Here is a 21,810-nt window from a genome sequence, read left to right as displayed (position 1 = left end):
GGTTAACACAGAATTTGTTTTCTAATAGCTGAGTTCTCAGCATTTAGTAGCTCTCCATCATAGATAGAGAAGACTGAAGCAGAAACCAGATCTGAAATTCCAGGTCTCTAGGCAGTTTTATTATTCTATAAACAGGTGCTGTCACCTTCACCTGGATCTCCAACTTTAGGATGTATTAGGAACACTTGGGGGGCTCATTTAATATGCAGATTATAGAGTCCCAGTGCCAGCTTCCAAACCAGTAAGTATTGGTTGAGGTCTAAGAATTTGCATTTTTAACAAGTTCTCCAGGTGATTCTGGTCTGAGGCCCACTACTTGCTGAAAGCTGGCCTAGGCTTGCCTTTGGCAGAAACAGAGAACTATGATGATGCATTCCTTGGCCTCTGCAATCTCCCCACCCCAAGTATACTTGACTTCAGGGTGAGTGTGTCTTGCTTGAGATTTTTAGTATTTAGATAACTGTGTATTTCTGAAATGAGGTGATCATACATTTTTGCACTATTTTTTCACTACTAAAAAGCACTTAAAAATAGGTTGGGGCATAATGTGCATTGCTCCAGTGATGGGTGCACTGAAGGCCCAGACTTGACCATCATGCAATATGTTAATATCAGTGTAGCAAAACTACACTTGGGACTCCATTAATATACAGATAAAAAATATAGGAAAAAAAAAACCTCTCATAAAAATAGACTGTACTTGCCACTACGAAGGAAAAATACAATATCACACATACAGAGTTTTAAACAGCAGAGCCATTATTTTGACCTATTTGTCTGCCTGGTCTCCTGACTCTTACTTTTCCCTTAGACTGGTTTATTCTCCCCTAACTCTTTGAAATTCTTACCTTATAGATTCTTTAAACATTTACCCGCCTATATATGTATGGACAGCTTAGGGGCAACCTGCAGTAGGAGACAGGCAACCAAAAACTCATAGTTTTCTGTGCTTAGGCCATTGAATCTCCCCAGTGACTGTTGGAATTTTGACTTTCAACCCAGGTGCTGCCTTCCACCTGATTAACCCTGTCTTATTTCTGTCCCTTCTGCATATGACTTGCAAGGGTTAAATCAGAACATAATGCTATTTATTACCAAATGGCTATTTTTGACAGTGTGTATTTTTTATTGCCATAATCTATGTTGTATTTGAATGTTCAGAAGTATTTGAGTTCTAAGGTTAAGGACATATACAGAGAAATCATTATAAAGAGATACAGATGCCTAATGAAAATCTAAGTTCTATAAAAACAACACAAAAACTCCTTTCTTCTGGTGTCAGATAAAATGCTCAGTAGCTTGCAGGCGACATGCACAAATCATAATTAAAATAATTTTTTCTATTTTCACCTCCTGCAACAAAGAGACAAGGCAATAGCGATTTCAACCAAAAATAGTCTCCACGGTGACGCAGACCCACTCAGCATGTGGCTGCAGCCCTTCACCCTGCCTTGCTCTCATTTCTTGTTTATTGCCAGAGTGTTGATAAAGTCAACAGGATGTGGTCACAGGCCAAGGGTCAGAGAGCCTATAGGGCAACTTCCATGCAGCGTGGATAAGAGGTATTTGTCCTGCCTTATTCTAGAAATGAACTCAAGCCATGTGGATGGTGACATCTGAATCACAATTACGGCAAATAAAAAGTCAGAAGGGCCCTGCAATAATCATAAATTCCCTTAGCTAAAACATTTTAAATACAACTGCTTGGCCCTACCCTTCCTCTGTCCTGACCTCCATTATGTATTAATATTTACAGCCCCAAGGGCTAACATTCTGCCACCCACCTGAGCTTGTCCTCCTACTTGGCATCCCCAGGGTCTCTAGGCCCTGGCCCCTCAGCATTCTCCCTCCTCTCTCCTTCTGTGGCTTTACTCAGCCCTCCAATCCCCCTGAGCCTTGTGGCTATTTCAGGGACACAGTGACCTCGAATTCCAGTCCCATCTGCTTCCATTACCTGCTTCCAAATGCCTGTCTGGCCTCCTGTGCTCCTCGGGTCTAATTCCCCGAGGGCCCTCCCTGCTGGCTGGAACTCCTTTCCTTCTGTTCATCCCTTTCATTCCCACTCACATTCCTAACAGAGGCAGCTTAAAACCTTTCCCACTCTTCTAAGTCCTCAACCCCACCTCTGCTCCCTTCCTTCTTGGCAAGTGAGCTTACATCCCACGTTAGAGAGAACATTGAGACCACATTGCATACTGAGCTCCCTCAACCTCCCTCTTCCAACCAGAAAAATCCTTTTGCATTAGAATCCTCTTTTCCTCAACTTATGTTTCTGGGACTGCAAATGTCTCTCTCCAAGATGAAGCTCTGCCACTCTTTATACACACCTGTTCCTGCCTTTCTTTATATGTTGGCTCTTTCCAATGGCTGTTTCTTCTGCCTTGGTCAGTATGCTGGAATCCTAGCTTGATAGTGACTTATGTCATTTTCATTCCTGATATATAATTTCATTCATCACGTGGGCCTCCCTGCTCTGACTAGATTTTGCCATCCACGGCCTTAGGTGTGTAGAGAACCAAGGGAGCCAACATCTTGGATTTGGAATTTCAAAAGCTAAGGTCCAGGTACAAGACACAGATTTGCAAGAAGGCAGGATGTTTTAAGAGTCAGTTTTCCTGCTTGTTAGAAGCTAGGTTTCCTTAGCTGTGGGAGAGGAAGGAAGGGTCACAAAGGAGAACAGTGAGGTAAGATTCTGTGGGGTGTGATAAGTAAATGCAGACATCGATGGGGGGCCCAACAGCCATTCCCTACCCTCCTCTTGCTTCCTGGCAGAACCCACCTTGTGCCACAGAAGCTGAAAATAACAGATGCTTGCTTTTCCAGCCTTCACTGCAGCCAGAGTAGTGGAGAAGGCCTTTGGGAGCTTTTACAAAGATTTTTTTTTTCTAATAAAAAGAGAGACAGGAGGAGGAATATCCTCCACCTGCTTTTGGAATGTTGTCATGTGAAGATATGAGGTCTTGTGCTGTGGCAGCCTTATTGGCAAACTGAGGATAGTAGAATCAGAAGATGACACTGTTGAGATGCTAAACCAACCATGGGGCCACTCACCTTTGGGTCTCTTGTTACATGAGATAATAAGGTGGTATTATCGTGTAAGCCACCCTTATGCAGTAATATGTAGCTGAAAACATCCTCCACTCCTTCTTAGAGAAAGACCCTTTACCTGGAATTAGGTGAGATGATAGAACTTCCAGATAGGTTGTGGAGATTGAGACTTAAGGGGACCTCTGTCTCATATCACAGTAAACATACTTGTTGGCCCATCACGCAGCATTCCTGCCGACCACATGGTAAGGAAACGATAAAAAAGATGGTTGTGTGCCCTGTTACACAGAAAAGGCTGAGACTCCACGGATTTCCCTGGTTCTTTAGAATGGTGTGGGCGAATAGCCAAACTTTGCCTCTCAAGAGCAACGGGAAAGTCAAGGAGAAAAAGTCAGACCTGGAGAGGCCTCAGGTGTGGATGGGAGGACAGAGCAGTGGCAGCCACACTCACAGACTGGGAACGGGAGACCATGGGGCTGAGCAGGTCTGATGAGCTCCGAGGTCCAGACAGAAGAGGGACATCCCATGAAGACAGTGCCTGACACCTTCAATATCCCTGATGCTGCCCAACTTTTCCCACCAAACTAGGGTGCAACCTCAAGAAAAACCTCAAGAAAAAGATTCAGGTGAACTGAATCTGGATGTGGAGCCCAATCAGAATATTGTTTTCCTCATGTGCGCTCTGTGGACTGATCGGGGAGGACCCCGTGTTGTTCTCTGGCAGTGGCCCGTCTGCCTAGCTAACCCGAGGGCTGCTTCTGACCTTCCCATGCTCCCAGGTCTTCTCAGTGTCTAGCCCAGGGCTGGAATGGCAAATGTGCATCCCCAAACGCACTCAATGGGTTGTAGCTTTAAGAAATATATAGCCTGTTTAAGCCATTTGATACTTAAGAAAACTGGTCATGGCGATGTGAGTTTCTCACGTACCACCCTCTCCTAATATACCAAGAATCCATCAGAAATTTGTTTCTGGAGGTCAAGAAGATCTAGACAACCTCCACAGACAGCCTGGGTTCAGAGCCCTCCTGACCCATGATGGCCTTCGAGGCGCAACGCGGCCTAGCTCACTCGTTCAGCCGGCTTCACTTGCTCAGGAGCCTACCCCAGTCACTGTGGGTTGGGCCAGGGTCATCTATCAGTCAGTTGCCCATCCGGTGGACATCCAGTCAGTTAGCTGGCCATTCACCTACTCATTCATGCAGGCATCCAGCTATAAAGTCATCCATTCACCCTCTCAACGGAAATCTACTGACAGCCTACTATGTGCGGGCACCGTGCTAGCATGGAAGACAAAGGACAGACACAGCCGCCGGGCAGCCACCTGGCGAGGATTCTTGTGAGCGCTCGCCTTGGAGGGTTGATGCCCGCACCTGGTTGATGGATGCCTCCCACCCGCCACTCTTCCTGCAAGGCTCTTCCAGCTGGGGCTGAGCCTTGACACCTGGGGCCCACCGCGCTGTTAAGAAGCTCGAGGCAGGATGAGGTGGAGAATGGGAGACGTGACAAGGAAACAAGAGTAGGCCGGGAATACAGTAGGACAGGTAGCCCGGAGGGGTGACCCGGGTGAGGCGACCCTGGCGCGGCCCAGCGTGTTTGCAGTGGCTGCATCCATTGTCTTGGGGGGAGGGGAGGCGAGAGGAGGGGGACCGACGCTGCGCGGAGGGGAGGGTAGGTCCAGCCTCGGGGCGCCTCGGCTCGGCGGCTGTGCCCGCGGGGCTGGGCTCTGGGGGCGCCGGCGGGGGCGGGGCGGGCCGGGCCGCGGCTGCGGGGCGCGGGGCGGCGCGGCGGGGGCGCGCGGCGGGAGGGGCTGTGCGCGGCGCGGGCCCCGAGCGCGCCGGGCCTGCCGAGGAGCGCGCGCCCGGCCGGGCTCGGCGCCGGGTACCCCAGCCGCGGGCGGCCGCCCGGCAGCCCCTCGTCCGACCATGGCGACAGACAGTAAGTGCGCTCTGGCCGCCAGGCCGGGCTGGGAGGCCGCGGCGCCCGGGGCGGGAAGTTGTGCTCTTTCGGGCGCCGGTCTTTGTGCCGGGCTCGCGGGAGCAGCGGCCGGGTCCCCCCGCTGCTCGTCACCCCTCGCTGCCAGGCAGGACTTGGGGGGACAGGTGGTCCTGGCCGCCCGCGCGGGGAGGGATGTGGCAGAAGGGTGTGCGCTGGACGCCGAGGCGGAGGGGACCCTCGATGCCGCGGGGCAGCGGGGCCTGCCACCGCAGCCCTTCGGGGACACTGTCCCCAGGCCCAAAGCCAGCCTTCACGGAGCCTGGCCACGGCGGCGCCGCGAGTTTTGGGCGCTGTGAGTTCCAGGTTGGCCTCGAGTTCTGGGTCGGGTTTGCGCGCCTGCCTTCTGGGGGTCACGGTGGCTCGCACTCTCTGCTGCCCAGGGGCCCACCTGGCTATGATCCCAGTGGGCGGCAGGGGGCCGGCCGGAGACCGCGTCTGGTTACCATGGACAGAGACTGAGATTAGCGCGTGGAGATGTCAGGCTGAAACTCCTGAATGGAAGTGTTGGAAGGCGCTGGGTTGGCCTGCCTTTGACATCTTGGACCGCTGCTCTTTTGGCTCAGTGCTTTTGGAAGTCGGAATCACGTCTGTGAAAACTGGTTAAGTTAGATGTACCAGGAGCGAGAGACGTATTAGTGGAGACTCAAAAGGAGCTCAGAGTAAACCCAGCAAGTCACACCTGCTCCATAACTAGCATCCAAAGTCCCTAGCACAGGCCTTGCGCATGGTAAGGACTTCATTAAATGCATGAATGGTGTGCAGGTTACAGGGGCCCTTTGGAACACATTTTTGAGAGGCGAGGAGTGACAAAGATGGGAAGTTGAGATGTCAACATTTCTGCAATAATTTATTGTTTTTTTTTCTTTTAAACAAACTATTATCCAAGCCCCAAACACAGCTGTAGTATAGTGTGAGAACATGTGTTTCTGTAGTCAAACAGACCTGTATTTTACATCTGCATTTCACTAGCGGTGGGACCATGGCACTGTCCTCAGTTTCTCTGTATTTAACTTAAGGCTGTCATATCTCTTGCAAAGTGATGGACACACAGTTGGCCCTCAGTAAATGGTGGTTACTCTCTTTCCCCTGGTTTGCCATTATTTTGTGTGTGTGGAGATACCAACATACTTGCCCACTGTTTAAACTACAAGATGTAGATCAGGTGTTTACAGTAAAATCAGTTACTCTGAGCCAGGCCTCTCTTTTTCTCAGCTCTTCTCATTTATACAAAGTATAATCTGGTTCTCTATGTGTGTCCAGAAGAAAAATTATGGATTTCGGTTTTTGTCAACAAAGTAGGACTCAATAAAGAGGGAGATAATGAGATTTGGCTTTATTCTTGTATTTTCAAGAAAAGCAAAGGCGAAGGGGCTCAGAGTGTGTATAGGTAATTAGTACATTGCACAGATGCAGTTTTATTGTTTTGGGTAAAGATGGTACATTTGGTATCCTAGAAAAATATAGGCCATGCTTCTGTCCCAATGTATTTAGATTAATGTCCCTTCTACTTCTTTATATGGTATATTCAACCCTACTGAAGAATTAAACTTTATCTCATTGATTTTGTTTTATGGAAAAAATCATAGTGATATTTGACCATCCTAGTTTTGTTTCCATTTCTATAATCTTTGTAAAAGTAATTGATTAGTTTTGTTTTTAATAGATTTAGGAGGTATAAGTGTTTCTTGTTACATAGATGAATTATATAGTGCTTAAGTCAGGGCTGTTAGTGTCCAGTCTCCAGAATAGCATACATTGTACGCAACAGGTAATTTTTTTATCTCTCACCCTTCTTCTTCCCTCCCCCTTCTTAGTTTCCAATATCCATCATGCCACTTTATGACCATATATATCCTCCCTTTAGCTCCCACTTATAAGTGAGAACATGTGGTATTTGTTTTTCCATTCCTGAGGTACTTCACTTAGTATAATGGTCTCCAGTTCCCTCCAAGTTCTACAAAAGACATTATTTCATTCCTTTTTATGGCTGAGTAGTACTTCGCATCTTAGCTTCCAGCTGATTTTTAGGTGCAATCTTATGTTGTTTCTCAGCTGGGATGGAGTTAGAAATTTGAAAGGTTTTTAAAGTATGGAGGATTATTAGTTCATCTGTGTTTTTATTTAGATGTAATGTGTCCATACTATGGGTAAGTATTCCTAGCTGGTATCTTGAAAAATTCTCTGCAAATCCTGGCCATGTCTGCAGTTTAAAGTCCCATAGCTCTCTTACAGTTAGCATAGAGGTGATTCTAAAACTGTAGAGCTCAGGGCTCCTGTGAGACAAAGGGTTCTTTAGTTAGCTCTCATTCCCAGCCCTGGCTGCATATTAAAATTACCCCCAAGAGCTTTAAAAAATACTGTAGCATCAGTATTTTAAAAAATTTAGTCTTAGACTTTAAGGTGCCTCAGAATCACCTGGAGGGCTTGTTAAAACAGATTTCTAGACTCTACCCCTGGAGTTTCTGATTCAGTAAGTCTGGGGTACAGCCTGAGATTTTACATTTCTAACAAGTTCTAGTGATACAGAAGTTACTGTGCTCCCCATCATCCTCACCTCTGCAGGGAAAAATCAGTGCCGGCCCTTAGCAGGTAAAGGTTAGGAACCACTGCCAATGAGTTATTTGAGATGTGCAGGATGTAGAATGTTTAGAATTCAAAAGAAAATTGCTTGACTTTGAGTGAAAATAGCCTGAAATTCTTCAGTATAATTATTTCTAATCCTAGTAATTATCAAAAAGCCTACAAATGATGCTAAATGAAAAATATTGACAGAAGAAGAAAATTAGAAAACTGTTACTCTGCAACCATCATAGTAACAGTTGATTCAAGCAAGAATCATCCATGGATACTGAACTATTATGTAAAAATTTGAAGAGGAACAGAGTATTTACATTGTTAAAAAATTTCCCTACAGGTTATTTATTTATTTTGAGATAGAATCTTGCTCTGTTGTCAGGACTAGAGTACAGTGGTGTGATCATAGCTTACTGTAAGCTCAAACTCCGGGGCTCCAGTGATTCTCCTGACTCAGACTCTTTAGTAGCTGGCACTACAGGTGTGCCCCTCCATATCTGGCTAATTTTTAAATTTTTTGTAGAGATGAGGTCTCACTATGTTGCTTAGCCTGGTCTTGAACACCTGGCCGGTGCTAGGATCCTGTACTGTTCTTGCAGCTCTTCTGTAGATTTGAGGGGATAAAAAAGCTTATAAATGACAGCACTGAGACATCAATCTGTATTCTAGGCATTATGGTCTGATACTATCAAGTTTCCTTTTTGAAAGACTCCCAATTGTGGACTTCTAATTCTGATTTGAAATAATGTTAACAAAACTTTTTATTAGGGACAGTTTCATATACACACAAAAGGAGAGAGAATAGTATCATGAACCCCCATGTACTTATGTCACCCATCTTTAATACATATTAGCATTTTACTAATTTTATTGCATCCATCTCCATACCCCCCTTTTGTGTGTGTGTGTGTGGGGGTATTTTGAATGCAAACCCAAGACATTGTGTTATATTAACAATTGACACTTCAGTGTGCCTTTGTGCACATGTCCACCACCCATAATCCCCATGCTATCATCACACTTAAGTAGCAATTTTGCAATAAGAGATGATAGCATTTAGATATTATTAGTGTTATAGAATAGCAACAAGAGTTCTGAGAAATGCACTGATTTGACATATATGGGTTGTGTACTTGCTTTACGTTTGAAAAGCTGACTAAGCCTGGGTAATTATAAATGGTGTAGAAGAAAAGAGGCTGAGAGGCTGCTTGTTCTTGTTTTGTTTTGCAAACTCCTCCTCCTGTTTTTAAACCAAGAATTAAATTCTAGAAGAAAACACAAAGATGGGTATGGAGACAATGTTCTGGGCTGATCTATCCAGTTCTTGTGATCCTGATGAAACATTCTGAAAGTAAGTCAGAATAAATAATTTCATACTATTTAAGTAGAGTTCCATATGTTTTAATTTCAGCATCACATCTTTGAGTTGGTAAGCCCAGTGAAATTTTTCTTGATTGACCTGACTTTGTAAATGTAAAACTTGGTCTGTATGTATTACAATAGAAATGGACCAGATCTCTTGGGAGGAATAAACCTCCCCCTGAGAATGGTAGATTTGGATGGCATTTGTTCTTTTAGGTCACTGGGATATCACTGAGTCCTTAACTGCTATTATTTAGCATTATAGATTGATAAAAGGATGCCCATTATGTCATTTAACAACGCTTACCTGTACATTAAAGTGATGATAAAACTCATTGACAGCTCTTTCTCGTAGATTAGAGAGGTATCTGAAGCACATATTACAAATAGAATTCTTATGCACAGCTATCATCCTTCCATTAAGGATTACACATATCTGATTTTAGGCAGTTTAAATTTATGGATGGATACCATCCCTTTAGAATAAGATTTTCTTATTGCCAGAGTGTAATATTCTTTTGGCTTCTTATTTTAGGAATGCAATAAGTCACATTTTATAGTTTGACTCACAATGGAGCAAAGGTTAAGAGACATAAAATTATCTTACCCACCCTGCATGAAAAGTCCCCTGGCAAAGATACTTATTTCAAGAGAGTAACATAAATATAATCTACTACCAGTCACAATTAGGTTTTCAATTGGCTTAGCTCAATAGAAATTCGAAGGTTTTCGTAGCGTGGTGTGGTGGAAGAAAGCACAGACGGGGTGTGAAGTGCCTGAGTTGTGAACTCTGGTGCTGTCTCTCCGTGGCTGGGTGATGGGCAAATTGTTTAACTTCCCGTAGGCTTTGGCTTATTCCATTCTGAGGAGTTGCAAGAAGTAAAAGAGATGGTACGAAGTCCCTGGCATTGAATAAATGTCTGTCATTTTACCGCCTACAAATCCTTCTCATTGCATGTACCTCATATTATAAGAACAATCTGACATTCAGAAATGGGGTGCCCAGTCACTGATTCCCTATTTTCTTTATGAGGATTATAAAATTAAGACTAGATGATCTGTTCAGAAATGTAAGACTCTAGGGAAGAGAATCTAGGATAAATCTCCCAAAGATGCACAACTCAGATTTTAAGTAGAAGTATTAATCACGATGCTTTCGTCCCCAGTGCTTATCGTTTAGTGCAACTGTGCTTACAGCATGTACTATGAGCAAGGGGGTGTGTGGTGCACGTGCACACATATACCTTTTAGTAACCTTGGGAGATTTCAGTGATGGGCTCTGAAAGGGCCCACAACAGCTGCTGCTTTTTCTGCCCCAAGAGGATTTGGGGACTTCTTGGCTGATGTGCATTTGGGGAGTTCCTTGGGCTTTTTGGCCGTCCCCGGTCTTGGGTGTGACCGATGGGTGGCTGTAGCACTGGATGTATGTTGCTTCAGGGCACCTCCTCAGAGTTTGATACCCTCCTGGTTTTGAAGTCTTATAGAAGCCTATCAATAATGATAAGCCTGAGAAATTGCTGGTTGTTCATTATTGGGCTTTAAAAAGGCTTAATCGTCTGGTGATGCCCATACATAAGTGCCCTTGTCTGCCTGGTGTCTCCAATGGTCCTGACCTTGGCCATGCAGGCTGTGCTCCTGAGAGTAGCCTGCTCTGTCTCAGACTTCTGCCCTGGGAGGCCGCACACCACCCACTCTGACATTCCCTGTCTCTCTTGCTTCCCAGCGCTTGCTCTGACTCTCTGTATGTGCCAATCTGCTTTTTCCTTTGGGCTCACTATTCCTTGAGGTTTTGGCTGAGACACACTGGCTTTGCCAGCCTCTGTTTGTAGAGTGCCAGCAGCAAGGCTGCCATCCACCAGCCCTCCCCCTCTTTGGCCCAGGGAGGAGGTGGAGGACAGCTCCTTAGCCCCTACTGTCCCTTTCCTCAGACTTTTTAGAGTTGTGTGGCAATATCTTTCCTAACTGGTCCATTAACAAAAAATCAACTGTTAGATTTTAGTGGTGATAGTTACAGTCATAATTGTAGTCATATTTTTCTACAGTGTTGTTTTTTTCTTTGTGCCTCCCCTATATTTTGTTATCTATTGCTGCATAACAGAATTACCAAAAACCTCATGGCTTAAAACATCTCACATTTGTCATTTCACAGCTTTGTGGGCCTCTAGGGGCTTCTAGGGGTGAGGAATCTGCAAGGCTGCAATCCAGGTGTCAGCTAGGGCTGGGTTCTCATTGGAAGGCTTGACTGTGGAAGGATCCACTTCCAAGCTCATAGGCTGTTGGCAGGATTCAGACCCTCTCTTGCTGATGGACTGGGGGCCTCAATTTCTTACTGGCTATTGGCTGGAGGCCTCCCCAGTTTCTTTCCGTGTGGACCTTCCTAATATGGACACTTGCTTCATGAAAGCCAGGAAGGGAGAGAACCTCCTAGTAAGATGGGTGTTGAAATATTACAGAATAGAATTATGGAAGTGACATTCCATTGCTTTTGCTGTATTCTAGTGGTTAGAAGCAAGTCATAGGTTCTGCCTAAACTCAAAAGGAAGAGATTACACAAGGGTTTGAGTGCTAGGAGATGAGGGTAATAGTAGGCCATCTGAGAGTCTGTCTGCCATACTCCCCACAAATCATTTAGTATCTGCTTCTTCAGTTAGAGTTTTATTTGGAGTATCACATTCCTCTTTATGACTTTAGATAACATCAAGATGGTGTATTAGGCCGGGCGCTGTGGCTCACGCCTGTAATCCTAGCTCTTGGGAGGCCGAGGCGGGCGGATTGCTCGAGGTCAGGAGTTCAAAACCAGCCTGAGCAAGAGCGAGACCCCGTCTCTACTATAAACAGAAAGAAATTAATTGGCCAACTGATATATATATATAAAAAAATTAGCCGGGCATAGTGGCGCATGCCTGTAGTCCCAGCTACCCGGGAGGCTGAGGCAGAAGGATCACTCGAGCCCAGGAGTTTGAGGTTACTGTGAGCTAGGCTGACGCCACGGCACTCACTCTAGCCTGGGCAACAAAGTGAGACTCTGTCTCAAAAAAAAAAAAAAAAAAAAAAAAAAAAAAAAAAAAAAAGATGGTGTATTAATCGGGGTTCTCCAGAGGGAACCAATAGGAGATTTCATATGTGTATGTATGTGTGTGTGTGTATATATATGTATGTGTGTGTGTGTGAAAGGGGGAATTGGCTCACACGGTCACAAAGATGGAGTCCCAGGATATGCTGTCTGCAAGTTGCAGAACCAGAGAAGCCAGTGTCGTGGCTCAGTCCAATTCTGAAAGCCTCAGGACTGGAGAAGCTGCCAGTGTAACCACCAATCCAAAGGCCTAGGGACCCTGCGGGTCCTCTAGTGGAAGCCCCAGAGACCCAAAGCCGAAGAACCTGTAGCCTGATGTCTAAGGGCCAAAGGAGAAAAAGGCGTCTGCTCCCTTAGCGGGGGAGAGAGAAAGGAAGCAAAAGTGAGATGAGTATCCCCCTTCCTCGGCCCACTTTGTCCTTGCCCCCAGCTGACTGTCCTTGCCCCCACCCACATGGAGGGCAGGACTTGCTCTGCCAGTTCACTGACTCACAGGTCATGTCAGTTTCCTCTGGAAACATCCAGAAACAGTGCTTCACCAGCCATCCAGGCATCTCTCAGTCCAGTCGAGCTGACATCTATGTTAACCATCACAGATGGTAAAGCCTGAAATAATAGCCTTGGTCAGAAAAGAAATTGTTCTCCTCCTTCCTGCTCAGAGCTACTGCACTGTAGGAATGATGGTTGTAGAGGGGTGATTTTTGGTGTTTGAGCTGCTACTGGGACAGGCTGTCTGAATGAGATGCTGCTGTGGGGAACATGCTTTTTGAATTAAATTTATGAAAACTTTTTATACATTTATAAAAATTAAAACACTCAAAGTTTCATTTTTGGAAAAGTAAAAAAAACCATTGGAAGTCAGGATGAAGCTATGAAATTAGGACTGAGAGTGAGAAAAATGGTGGTGGGGTGTAAGAACAATACCAAGAGAAACTGTTTTCTCATGGTGGCATATGGACTTTACTAGGGCACCTTGACAATGTGTGAGGAATTATATGGGGATGGGATATTAGTTAAAATTTTAAGGCTCTATATGCTTATGTTGTATCCTCTTAATGATTCTATACATTTCAAACTATGGTTCTTGACTTATTAAAAAGGGAAAGGCTGGGCACAGTGGCTCACACTTGTAATCCCCACACTTTGAGAGGCAGAGGTGGGAGGATTGCTTGAGGCCAGGAGTTTGAGACCAACCTGGGCAACATAGCAAGACCCCATCTCTAAAAAAAAAAAAATTAGCCTGGCATGGTGGTGTGTCTCAGCTACTTGAGAGGCTGAGGCAGGAGGATCACTGGACCCAGGGGTTTAAGTTGCAGTGGGCTATGATGATGCCACTGCACTGTAGCCCATGCAACAAAGTGAGACCCTGTCTCAGAAACAAACAATAAAAAGGTGACAGATAGTATCTCGAAACTGGACGGTGCCTGACTGCTCATGATATTGTTCTGTGCAATGAAAAACTGCTGATTGGAATTCTTCTTTAAAATGATGGACTTAGAGTTTAGAATATGAAACAACTCTCAAGAGTTTGCTTGATGAAAAATACTGATTTTGATTGCATGTCCCTTTCTTGAAATTCTGAACACCTTGATTTGGGGTTGATACTTACCACCTGAAGGCTATTTTATACTAAAAAGATGTAACCAGAGTCATTAGCCACTTGTAACCAACATAAGGCTATCCTAGTCTTTATAAATTCAGTTGGATCCTGGAAACAAATATTTCTACTTTTATCCGATAAAATTGGTCAATTTAAAATGAATAGAAAGGGGCCACTGTGGCCCAAATCACATGCTGTTCTGTTTTATCTTTGAAATCTATCAACTCTCCCATTCAGAATCCATCACTCATTTTATCCATACCTCTTAAATTTTTTTTTTTTCTATTTTGGCCCTACTCTAGCCTATATGCCCCTTGGGGGAAAGATCTACTTTTATGGATATTCCCTCAATTTGTCGTTCTGTTGAATAAGCATGGTGGCTGACATGTAGTAGCTGGTCACTCAGATGTTTGCCTGGTTCAGCTACTTATCTACTGTGAGGCTTCTCTTTTTCCTGGATCCCATCCTTTCCTCCAGCAGGTCTCAAGGTGTGGACCTTTGAACCTGACAAGGTGGTGGACCCTAAGACTTCCAGAGGGTCGGCTGGGTCAAAGCTACTCTCATAAATAGTAATATTGTATTTGTCTTTTCAATCCTGTTTTCTCATGTGTACACCAAAATTTGCACAGGATACATGAGGAGCTATGACATCGTTACCCTCTGGCTAATAGAATGTGTGCTTGTGCATTCTTCTGTCTTAAAAATTGCTCAGTTTTAATTTTCAATATGGTAAATGTTGATAAATGAGACTCACAAAAGACTAAAATGCTTTGGGGTCCTTAAAATGTCAAAGTATACATGGCTAAGACCAAAAAGCTTGAGAACTGCTGTTATTATACTTTATCATAGGTTATATTGGAACAAATCCTTCATTAGCTTCTTGAAAAACAAGGTGTGATCCTTGGTTGTCCTCTCACGTTTGAGTGGGGGCACTATGATAGATAGCTGTTTCCGAGGGCGGATATGAGGCCAGGGCTGTGGACTGCCCGACCTGTTGTGTTGCTTCAGGGTGATTATTTAGGGATCCATTTCGCTGTGGGATCCCAGATCCTGGCATTGGTAGTTACAGCGAGTCCTCCCTTAACTTCTTAGATAGGTTCTTGGAAACTGCAACTTTAAGTGAAACAATGTATAACAAAACCAGTTTTTACCATGGAGTAATTGGTATAAATGAGTTAAGTCCCTAAGGCATATTTCCACTCACAAAACATCACTAATCTTCCAAATAAAGACCTGAAACACTTCTAATATTAGACATTGAAACAAATGTGAGCTACCTACACATTTAGGAAAGAGTGATAAAAACAAGATAATTTATTTATCCAATTTCTGGTGAATCAGTGACGTGGGTCGATTATAGTGGTGGTGGGTTAAATTGAGGAATAGATGTTTGCAAAGTGAAAATTGTAAGGAGCAGCTCCTACCACCACGAAGTTCAGAAAACAAGTGCTTGCTGAGCGCTCTCACTCTGCATCGTTTATTGTCATGCTTTTGTATTCATGTGTACTTCATGAGTTTTTATTTTACAATAATTTGTATTCATTTATTCATTCATTTTTCAACTCAGTTATTCCAGTGCAGGGTCAGGTGGCTGGAGCCTGTCCCAGTAGCTCAGGGTGCAAGGTGGGAACCAGCCCTGGACGGGACGCCACACGCACACGCACACACGCGCACACATGTGCATGCACGCACGCACGCTGCTATACAGACTGAGACAATGTAGACACGCCAACTCACCTAACGTGCGTATCTTTGGTATGTGGGAGGAAACCGAAGAACCTGGGTAAAACCCACCCAGACATGGACAGAACCCGCAAACTCCACACAGACAGTGGGCCAGGATGTGAATTGAGTTTTTTTGTTCTTTCCCTCATTAACATTATTACAAAACTTTGAGAACCTGTATTTTTTCTGGCTGGTAATTTTCTTTATACATAAATATTACAATTTCCTGTTTGTTTCTCTCCGTGAATGTGCTCATGTGCATAAGCCTAGTTGTCATAATTTTGTGAGTCCAGGAAGTGAAAAGTCCTGGCAGTCTTCCTTGTCATTATATGGGGTCTTCCTGAATATTCTGTTTTCAGTGCAGAACCTCATCCTTGCCACGAGGGATGCCTGGTTCCCAAACCGAGAGCCTCTTTGCTTTAGTTTCTCCAGAGATTAAACAGACCTAACAGTCTGCCCTCAGACTTCATGTGTTAGTCAGTTGGCACTGCCGTAACAAAACACCACTGTCTGGGTGGTTTCAACAACAGAAATGTATTATACCCACATTCTGGGAGCTGTACGTCCAAGATTGAGGTGCTAGCAGGGCTGGTGTCTGGTGAGGCCTTTCTTCCCAGCTTGTAAATGGCAACTTCTGTGTCCTCACAGGGTGGAGAGAGACAAAGCTCTGGTGTTACTATTCATGTAAGGCCAACAGATCTATTGGATTAGGCCCCACCCTTATGACCTCATTTAATCTTATCACGTCTTTAAAGGCCCCATCTCCAAATACAGGGGCATTCTGAGGTACTGGGCATTAGGGCTTCAACATATGAATTTTAGGGACCACAGTTAAGTCCATAACCCTTAGGAATGGCATGGTTCTCTGGTTTCATTAATGGTGATTGTGTCTCATGGAGGCTTAAACTCTCTATACATCCTTTTGGCCAGTTCCTCTGTTTTCAGTCCTACCCTGTTCTCCACCTTCTGAGGTAACAGGTGACTACATTTGCAGGGCCGTCCTGGGACCCTGCAGCATGCCTCTGCTTGCTTGAGGTGGTCTCTCTCCTGTGGAGAAAGATGAGTGACTTAGGTTTTAGCTGTATCCTTCCTGTCTCCCAAAACTGTATTGAGTTTTCTCATCTGCTTTGTTTCTCCCTTTCTCTTTTTGTCTACATTGGTTTATACCTTTGAAAAAAATCTGTTTAAGGAATCTGAGGTGAAAGAATAGAGATATGAAGATGTCTTCAGTCTGCTATTTTACACTGGAAAAGAGTCACTGATAGAAATTCTAATGTTAACCAAACATGTATTGCTGGGACAAGACCTATTGGTCATGATTTTTTTGTTATTCTTCTTCCTCTCTATATTTTGGGTTACTTACACTTTTTTTGGTATTGTTTTATATATTTTGTAAGTGTTTGGAGTAAGAATTACACTGTACATACATTTTACAGTCTACTTAGAATCAATATTTTACCACTTCAATGGAATATAGAATTCTTACCACCATATGAGTCCCTTTATCCTCCACCCTGTATTTTTTTTTTTTTTTGAGATAGGGTCTCGCTCTGTCACCCAGGCTAGAGTGCTGTGGTGTTATGATAGTTCACTGCAACCCCAAACTCCTGGGCTCGAGCGATCCTCCTGCCTCAGCCTCCTGAGTAGCTGGGACTATAGGTGCATGTCACTGTGACTGGCTAATTTTTCTATTGTTTGTAGAGACAATGTATTGCTATTGGTCAGGCTGGTCTCAAGCTCCTGGCCTCAAGCAGTCTTCCTGCCCTGGCCTCCTAAAGTGCTAGGATTATAGGTATGAGATGCTGTGCCTGGCCCACCCTGTATTTTTAAGTTATATATAACATTCACATTCTCTTATGAGCTGCATTGTGTACCCCAAAATTCATATATTGAAGTACTAACCCCCAGTACCTCAGACTATGACTGTATTCAGAGATAGGGTTTTTCAAGAGGCAATTCAATTAAAATTAAGTTAAAATGAGGTCATCGAGATAGGCCCTAATCCAGTAGGACCAGTGTCGTCATAAGAAGAGGAAATTTGGACATGGTGAGATAGAGGACCATGTGAAGACACAGGAAAAAGTTGGTCGTCTATAGGCCAAGTAGGGATGCTTAAGAGGAAACTAGGCCTGCTGGCACCTTGGTGCTTGGACTTCTGGCCTCCAGAATTATGAGAAAACAAACTTCTTCTGTTGTTTAAACCACCCAGTTCATAGAACTTTGTTATGGTAGCCCTAGAAAGCTAATACACATCTGGCTGGTCTCAAACTCCTGAGCTCAATTGGTCCTTCTGCCTTGGCCTCCCAGAGTGCTAGGATTATATGCATGAACCACTGTGTCCGGGCTAATATTTTCTTTTTGCTTTCAAAAGTCAAACATATTTTAAAGAACTCAAAAGAAGAATACTCTGTTATGTGTGCCCAGATATTTATCATCTTTGTTGCTCTTCTTTTACTCCTAATGATTCAAATTTCTCCCCATATCATTTCCCTTCTGTCTGAAGAACTTCCTCTAGTAATTCTTTCAGAGTAGGAATACTGGCAACAAGTTTTCTTAGTGTTCCTTCATCTAAAAATGTCTTGATTTCCCCTTTTGCTTTGAAGGACATTTTCACTGATGTAGAAGTCAGACTTGACATTTCATTTACTTTAGCACTTTAAAAATGTGCCACTTCCTCTGGCCACCATGATTTTAGATGAGAAAACCACCGTCATTTGAATTGTTGTTGTACGGTAGATAATATATCATTTCTGTCTGGCTGCTTTCAGGAGTTTTAATTGTGTTTTTTATTAGTTTTCAGGAATTTAATTATGGTATGTCTGGGTGAAGATTTGAGTTCTTCTTGTTTGAAGTTTACTCAGCTTTTTTGAATCTCTAGATTTGTGTCTTTCTCCAAATTTGGGATATTTTCATCCATTATTTCTTCAAATTATCTTTCAGTCCTGAATTCTTTCTCCTCTTCTTCTGGGATTCTGATGACACAAATGTTGGATTTTTTTGTTATTGCCCCATAGCTCCCTGAGTGTCTGGTTATACCTTCCCCCTAATCTTTTCTCTCTACTGTTTAGATTAGACAATCTCTATTGATAATTATTTTCAAGATCACCAGTCTTTCCTCTGTCATTTCCATTCTTCCATTTAGCCCAGCCAGTGAGTTTTAAAGAAGTCTGAGTTACTGTATTTTTCAGCTCTAAGATTTCCATTTTGTTCTTTATATCTTCAATATTTTTCTGAGACCTCTGGTTTTTCTGTTTGCCTCAAGAGTGTTTATAATTTCTTGCTGGAGAATTTTTATATAACTGCTTTAAAATCTTTGTCATATAATTCCAGCATTTGCATCACGTTGGTGTTGGTGTCTGTAGAGTGTGTTGTCTTTAAAATTTTCCATGTTCTTGGTATGATGGATAATTTTGGATTGTATTCTAGAAATTCTGAGCATTACATAATGAGACTCTGCTTCTCATTTGCAGTCAACCTGCTATTCAAAACTCATGTCCTCATCTTCTTTTATGGGCTGTGGCTTGAATGTCAGTTTAGTTTTCATAGCCTTTGCTGTGCTAGGCTTTGATCTTCCCTGATTGTGTGTTACTCATGGGTTAATTTGAAACCTGTGTAGTATTTTCTTGCTATAGTTCAATTCTCAAAACTTTCCTGTGTTGATTTAATTCAGGTTGATTTCATGCATGGACCATTTAGGGGTGTGCATAGGACTTTATACACAGGTTTATAAGATTCCTTTATCCAATTCCCTCTTCTCCATTATATTTCCCCTCTCTCTAGTTGAGAAGAGGTAGGGTAGTGTTGCTCTGTTATTCTTCGCTTAGTACAGTGTAGTGCTTCTCCCTACAGTCCGTGTGGCCTTTGTGGCCACTATGCCATTGAAAAGGGGGAGGGGCACTGCCTCTGTCCTGATACTATCTTAGTTCAGGGCAAGCATAGCTAACAGGCCTGCAGCCCGTTGTCTCTGCAGCACCCTCGAGGAGGAGAAGCCATGATGCCTTTGCTCTGTTAGTGCAGAACAAATATGGTCATCAGGGCTCTTTACCTTGGTCTCCATGGTGCGTGGTAGGGATGCGGCTCTTTCACGGTGTTTGCTTAGAGTAGGGTAGGTATATTCAAAAGGGTTCTGTCTTTCAGCGCTGTCTTCTTCCAAGTCCTTTGGCTGAAGAGAATGGTTTTCAACTGGGGATAGTTTTGCTTCCTGAGATGACATTTGGCAATATCTAAGACATTTTTGGTTGTCACAACCAGAGGGTTGTTACTAGCATTTAGTAGAGGCTGGAGGCCAGAGATGCTGCTAAATATCCTATAATACAGAGAATAAGCCCCTACAACGAAGAATTATCCAGCCCTAAATGTCAATAGTGCCAAGGTCGAGATACCCTGAGCTACAGAGAGCGGACTTTTCTTGAAGCTTTTTTTTTCCTGCACCTATTCCATCTTGTCCAGACATGGAAGTCCTGTTGACATGTTAATTTATTATTATTTTTAGTCCTTTTTCATTTATCACTGATTGGAAATATAACTTGTAATTTATTTTTAGGTAAATTATCTTCCTCTCCGGTTGGTTTTAAGAATTTCTCTTTTTCAGTGCATTATATATGGAACAACACAATAGATACCAACCAGTGTAAAAATACCCAAAAGTTAAAGCTCAAAGCTTTCATAAAATAATAGCATAGGAGGGAAAATAAAATAATAAGGTATCACCCAACATGATGAACACAACAGCATTCCACATATCAATACTCACACTCAACATGAACAGTCTGAATGCCCCACTTAAAAGACATAGACTGGCTGAATGGATGAAAAAACACAATGTAAAGTATCTGCTGTATCCAGAAAATACATCTAACCCCACAAGGACACACACAGACTCAAGTTAAAGGAATGGAAACAAATACTCCATGCAAATGGAAACCAAAAGGAAGCAGGTATAGCCATTTTCATATCAAATAAAATAGTTTAAATCAATAATGGTAAAAAGAAAAAAGACAAAGATAGTCATTGTATAGTAGTAAAGGGAATAATTCAATAAGAAGGCATAACAGGCCTAAATACATATGCATCTAACACAGGAACTCCCAGATTAATAAAGCAAATTCTGGAAGATCTAAGCAAAGAAATAAAAGGTAGCCTCTTAATAGCTGGGGAATTCAACACCCCACTGCCATAACTGGACAGATCATTGAAGTAGAAAATGAATAATGAAATGATGAATTTAAATAAGACTCTAGAACCAATGGACCTAACAGACATTAATAAACATTCTATCAAAAAACTACTGAATATACACTCTTATCAGCACATGGGACATTTTACAAGATTAATCATATCTTAGGCCACAAAACAAATCTCAGAAAATTCAAAAAAACAGAAATCATACCATGCATCTTCTCAGACCACAGTGGAATAAAACTAGAAATCAATTCCATGAGGAACACTTAATTCTACACAGTCATGGAAATTAAAAACCTGCCACTGAATGATCCTTGGGTCAATGATGAAATTAACATGGAAACCAAAAGATTCCTTGAATTGACAAAGAGGACACAAGCTTTCAAAATCCATGGGATACAGTGAAAGTAATACTAAGGGGAAAATTCATAGCCTTAAATACCTTCATCAAAAAGAAAGATCACAAATTAACAATCTAATGTCACATCTCAAGGAACTAGAAAAAGAAAACAAAACAAACCCGAAGCTAGCAGAAGTAAAAAAAGAACAAAGCTCAGAGCACAAATAAATGAAATGGAAACCAAAAAACCTATACAAAGGGTCAATGAAACAAAAAGTTGATTTCTTTAAAAAGATAAACAAAATCAATATACTACTAGCAGATTGACCAGAAATAGAAAGGTCTCAAGCTCAGTCAGAAGTGAAGAAGGAGACATTGCAACTGAGACCAGGACAATACAAAATATCATCTGTGATAGTACAAAAACCTCTATGCAAACAAACTAGAAAACTTAGAGGAAATGGATAAATCCCTGGAAACACACAACTTCCCAAGACTCAATGAGGCAGAAATAGAAATTCTGAAAAGACCAATAATGAGCACTGAGATTGAAGCAGTAATAAAAAAAAATCTCCCAAGAGACTGGGTGCGGTGGCTTACACCTGTAATCCTAGCACTCTGGGAGGCCCAGGTGGGCAGATTGTTTGAGCTCAGGAGTTTGAGACCAGCCTGAGGAAGAGCAAGACCCTGTCTCTACTAAAAATAGAAAGAAATTAGCTGGACAACTAAAAATATATAGAAAAAATTAGCCAGGCATGGTGGTGCATGCCTGTAGTTCCAGCTACTCGGGAGGCTGAGGCAGCAGGATTGCTTGAGCCCAGGAGTTTGAGGTTGCTGTGAGCTAGGCTGACGCCACGACGACACTCTAGGATGGGCAACAGAGTGAAACTGTCTCAAAAAAAAATCTCCCAA

The 21,810-nt window shown here is 43.0% G+C and overlaps 1 protein-coding gene across 1 annotated transcript in view; it reads left to right on the top strand.

Annotated features, from left to right (window-relative positions):
• Nucleotides 1-4,884: 4,884 nt before the first annotated feature.
• Nucleotides 4,885-21,810, top strand: part of SYT16 (synaptotagmin 16) — a 240,179-nt gene continuing 223,253 nt past the window's right edge. The window contains exon 1 of the mRNA XM_012777655.3: nt 4,885-4,983. Within this exon, the coding sequence (XP_012633109.1) occupies nt 4,971-4,983 (13 nt within the window). The 5' untranslated portion in view covers nt 4,885-4,970. The remainder of the gene's footprint in view (nt 4,984-21,810) is intronic.

Source organism: Microcebus murinus, chromosome 6 (genome assembly GCF_040939455.1).
Source record: "Microcebus murinus isolate Inina chromosome 6, M.murinus_Inina_mat1.0, whole genome shotgun sequence".
NCBI lineage: Eukaryota > Metazoa > Chordata > Mammalia > Primates > Cheirogaleidae > Microcebus > Microcebus murinus.
This window is presented reverse-complemented; position numbering and strand designations above follow the sequence as displayed.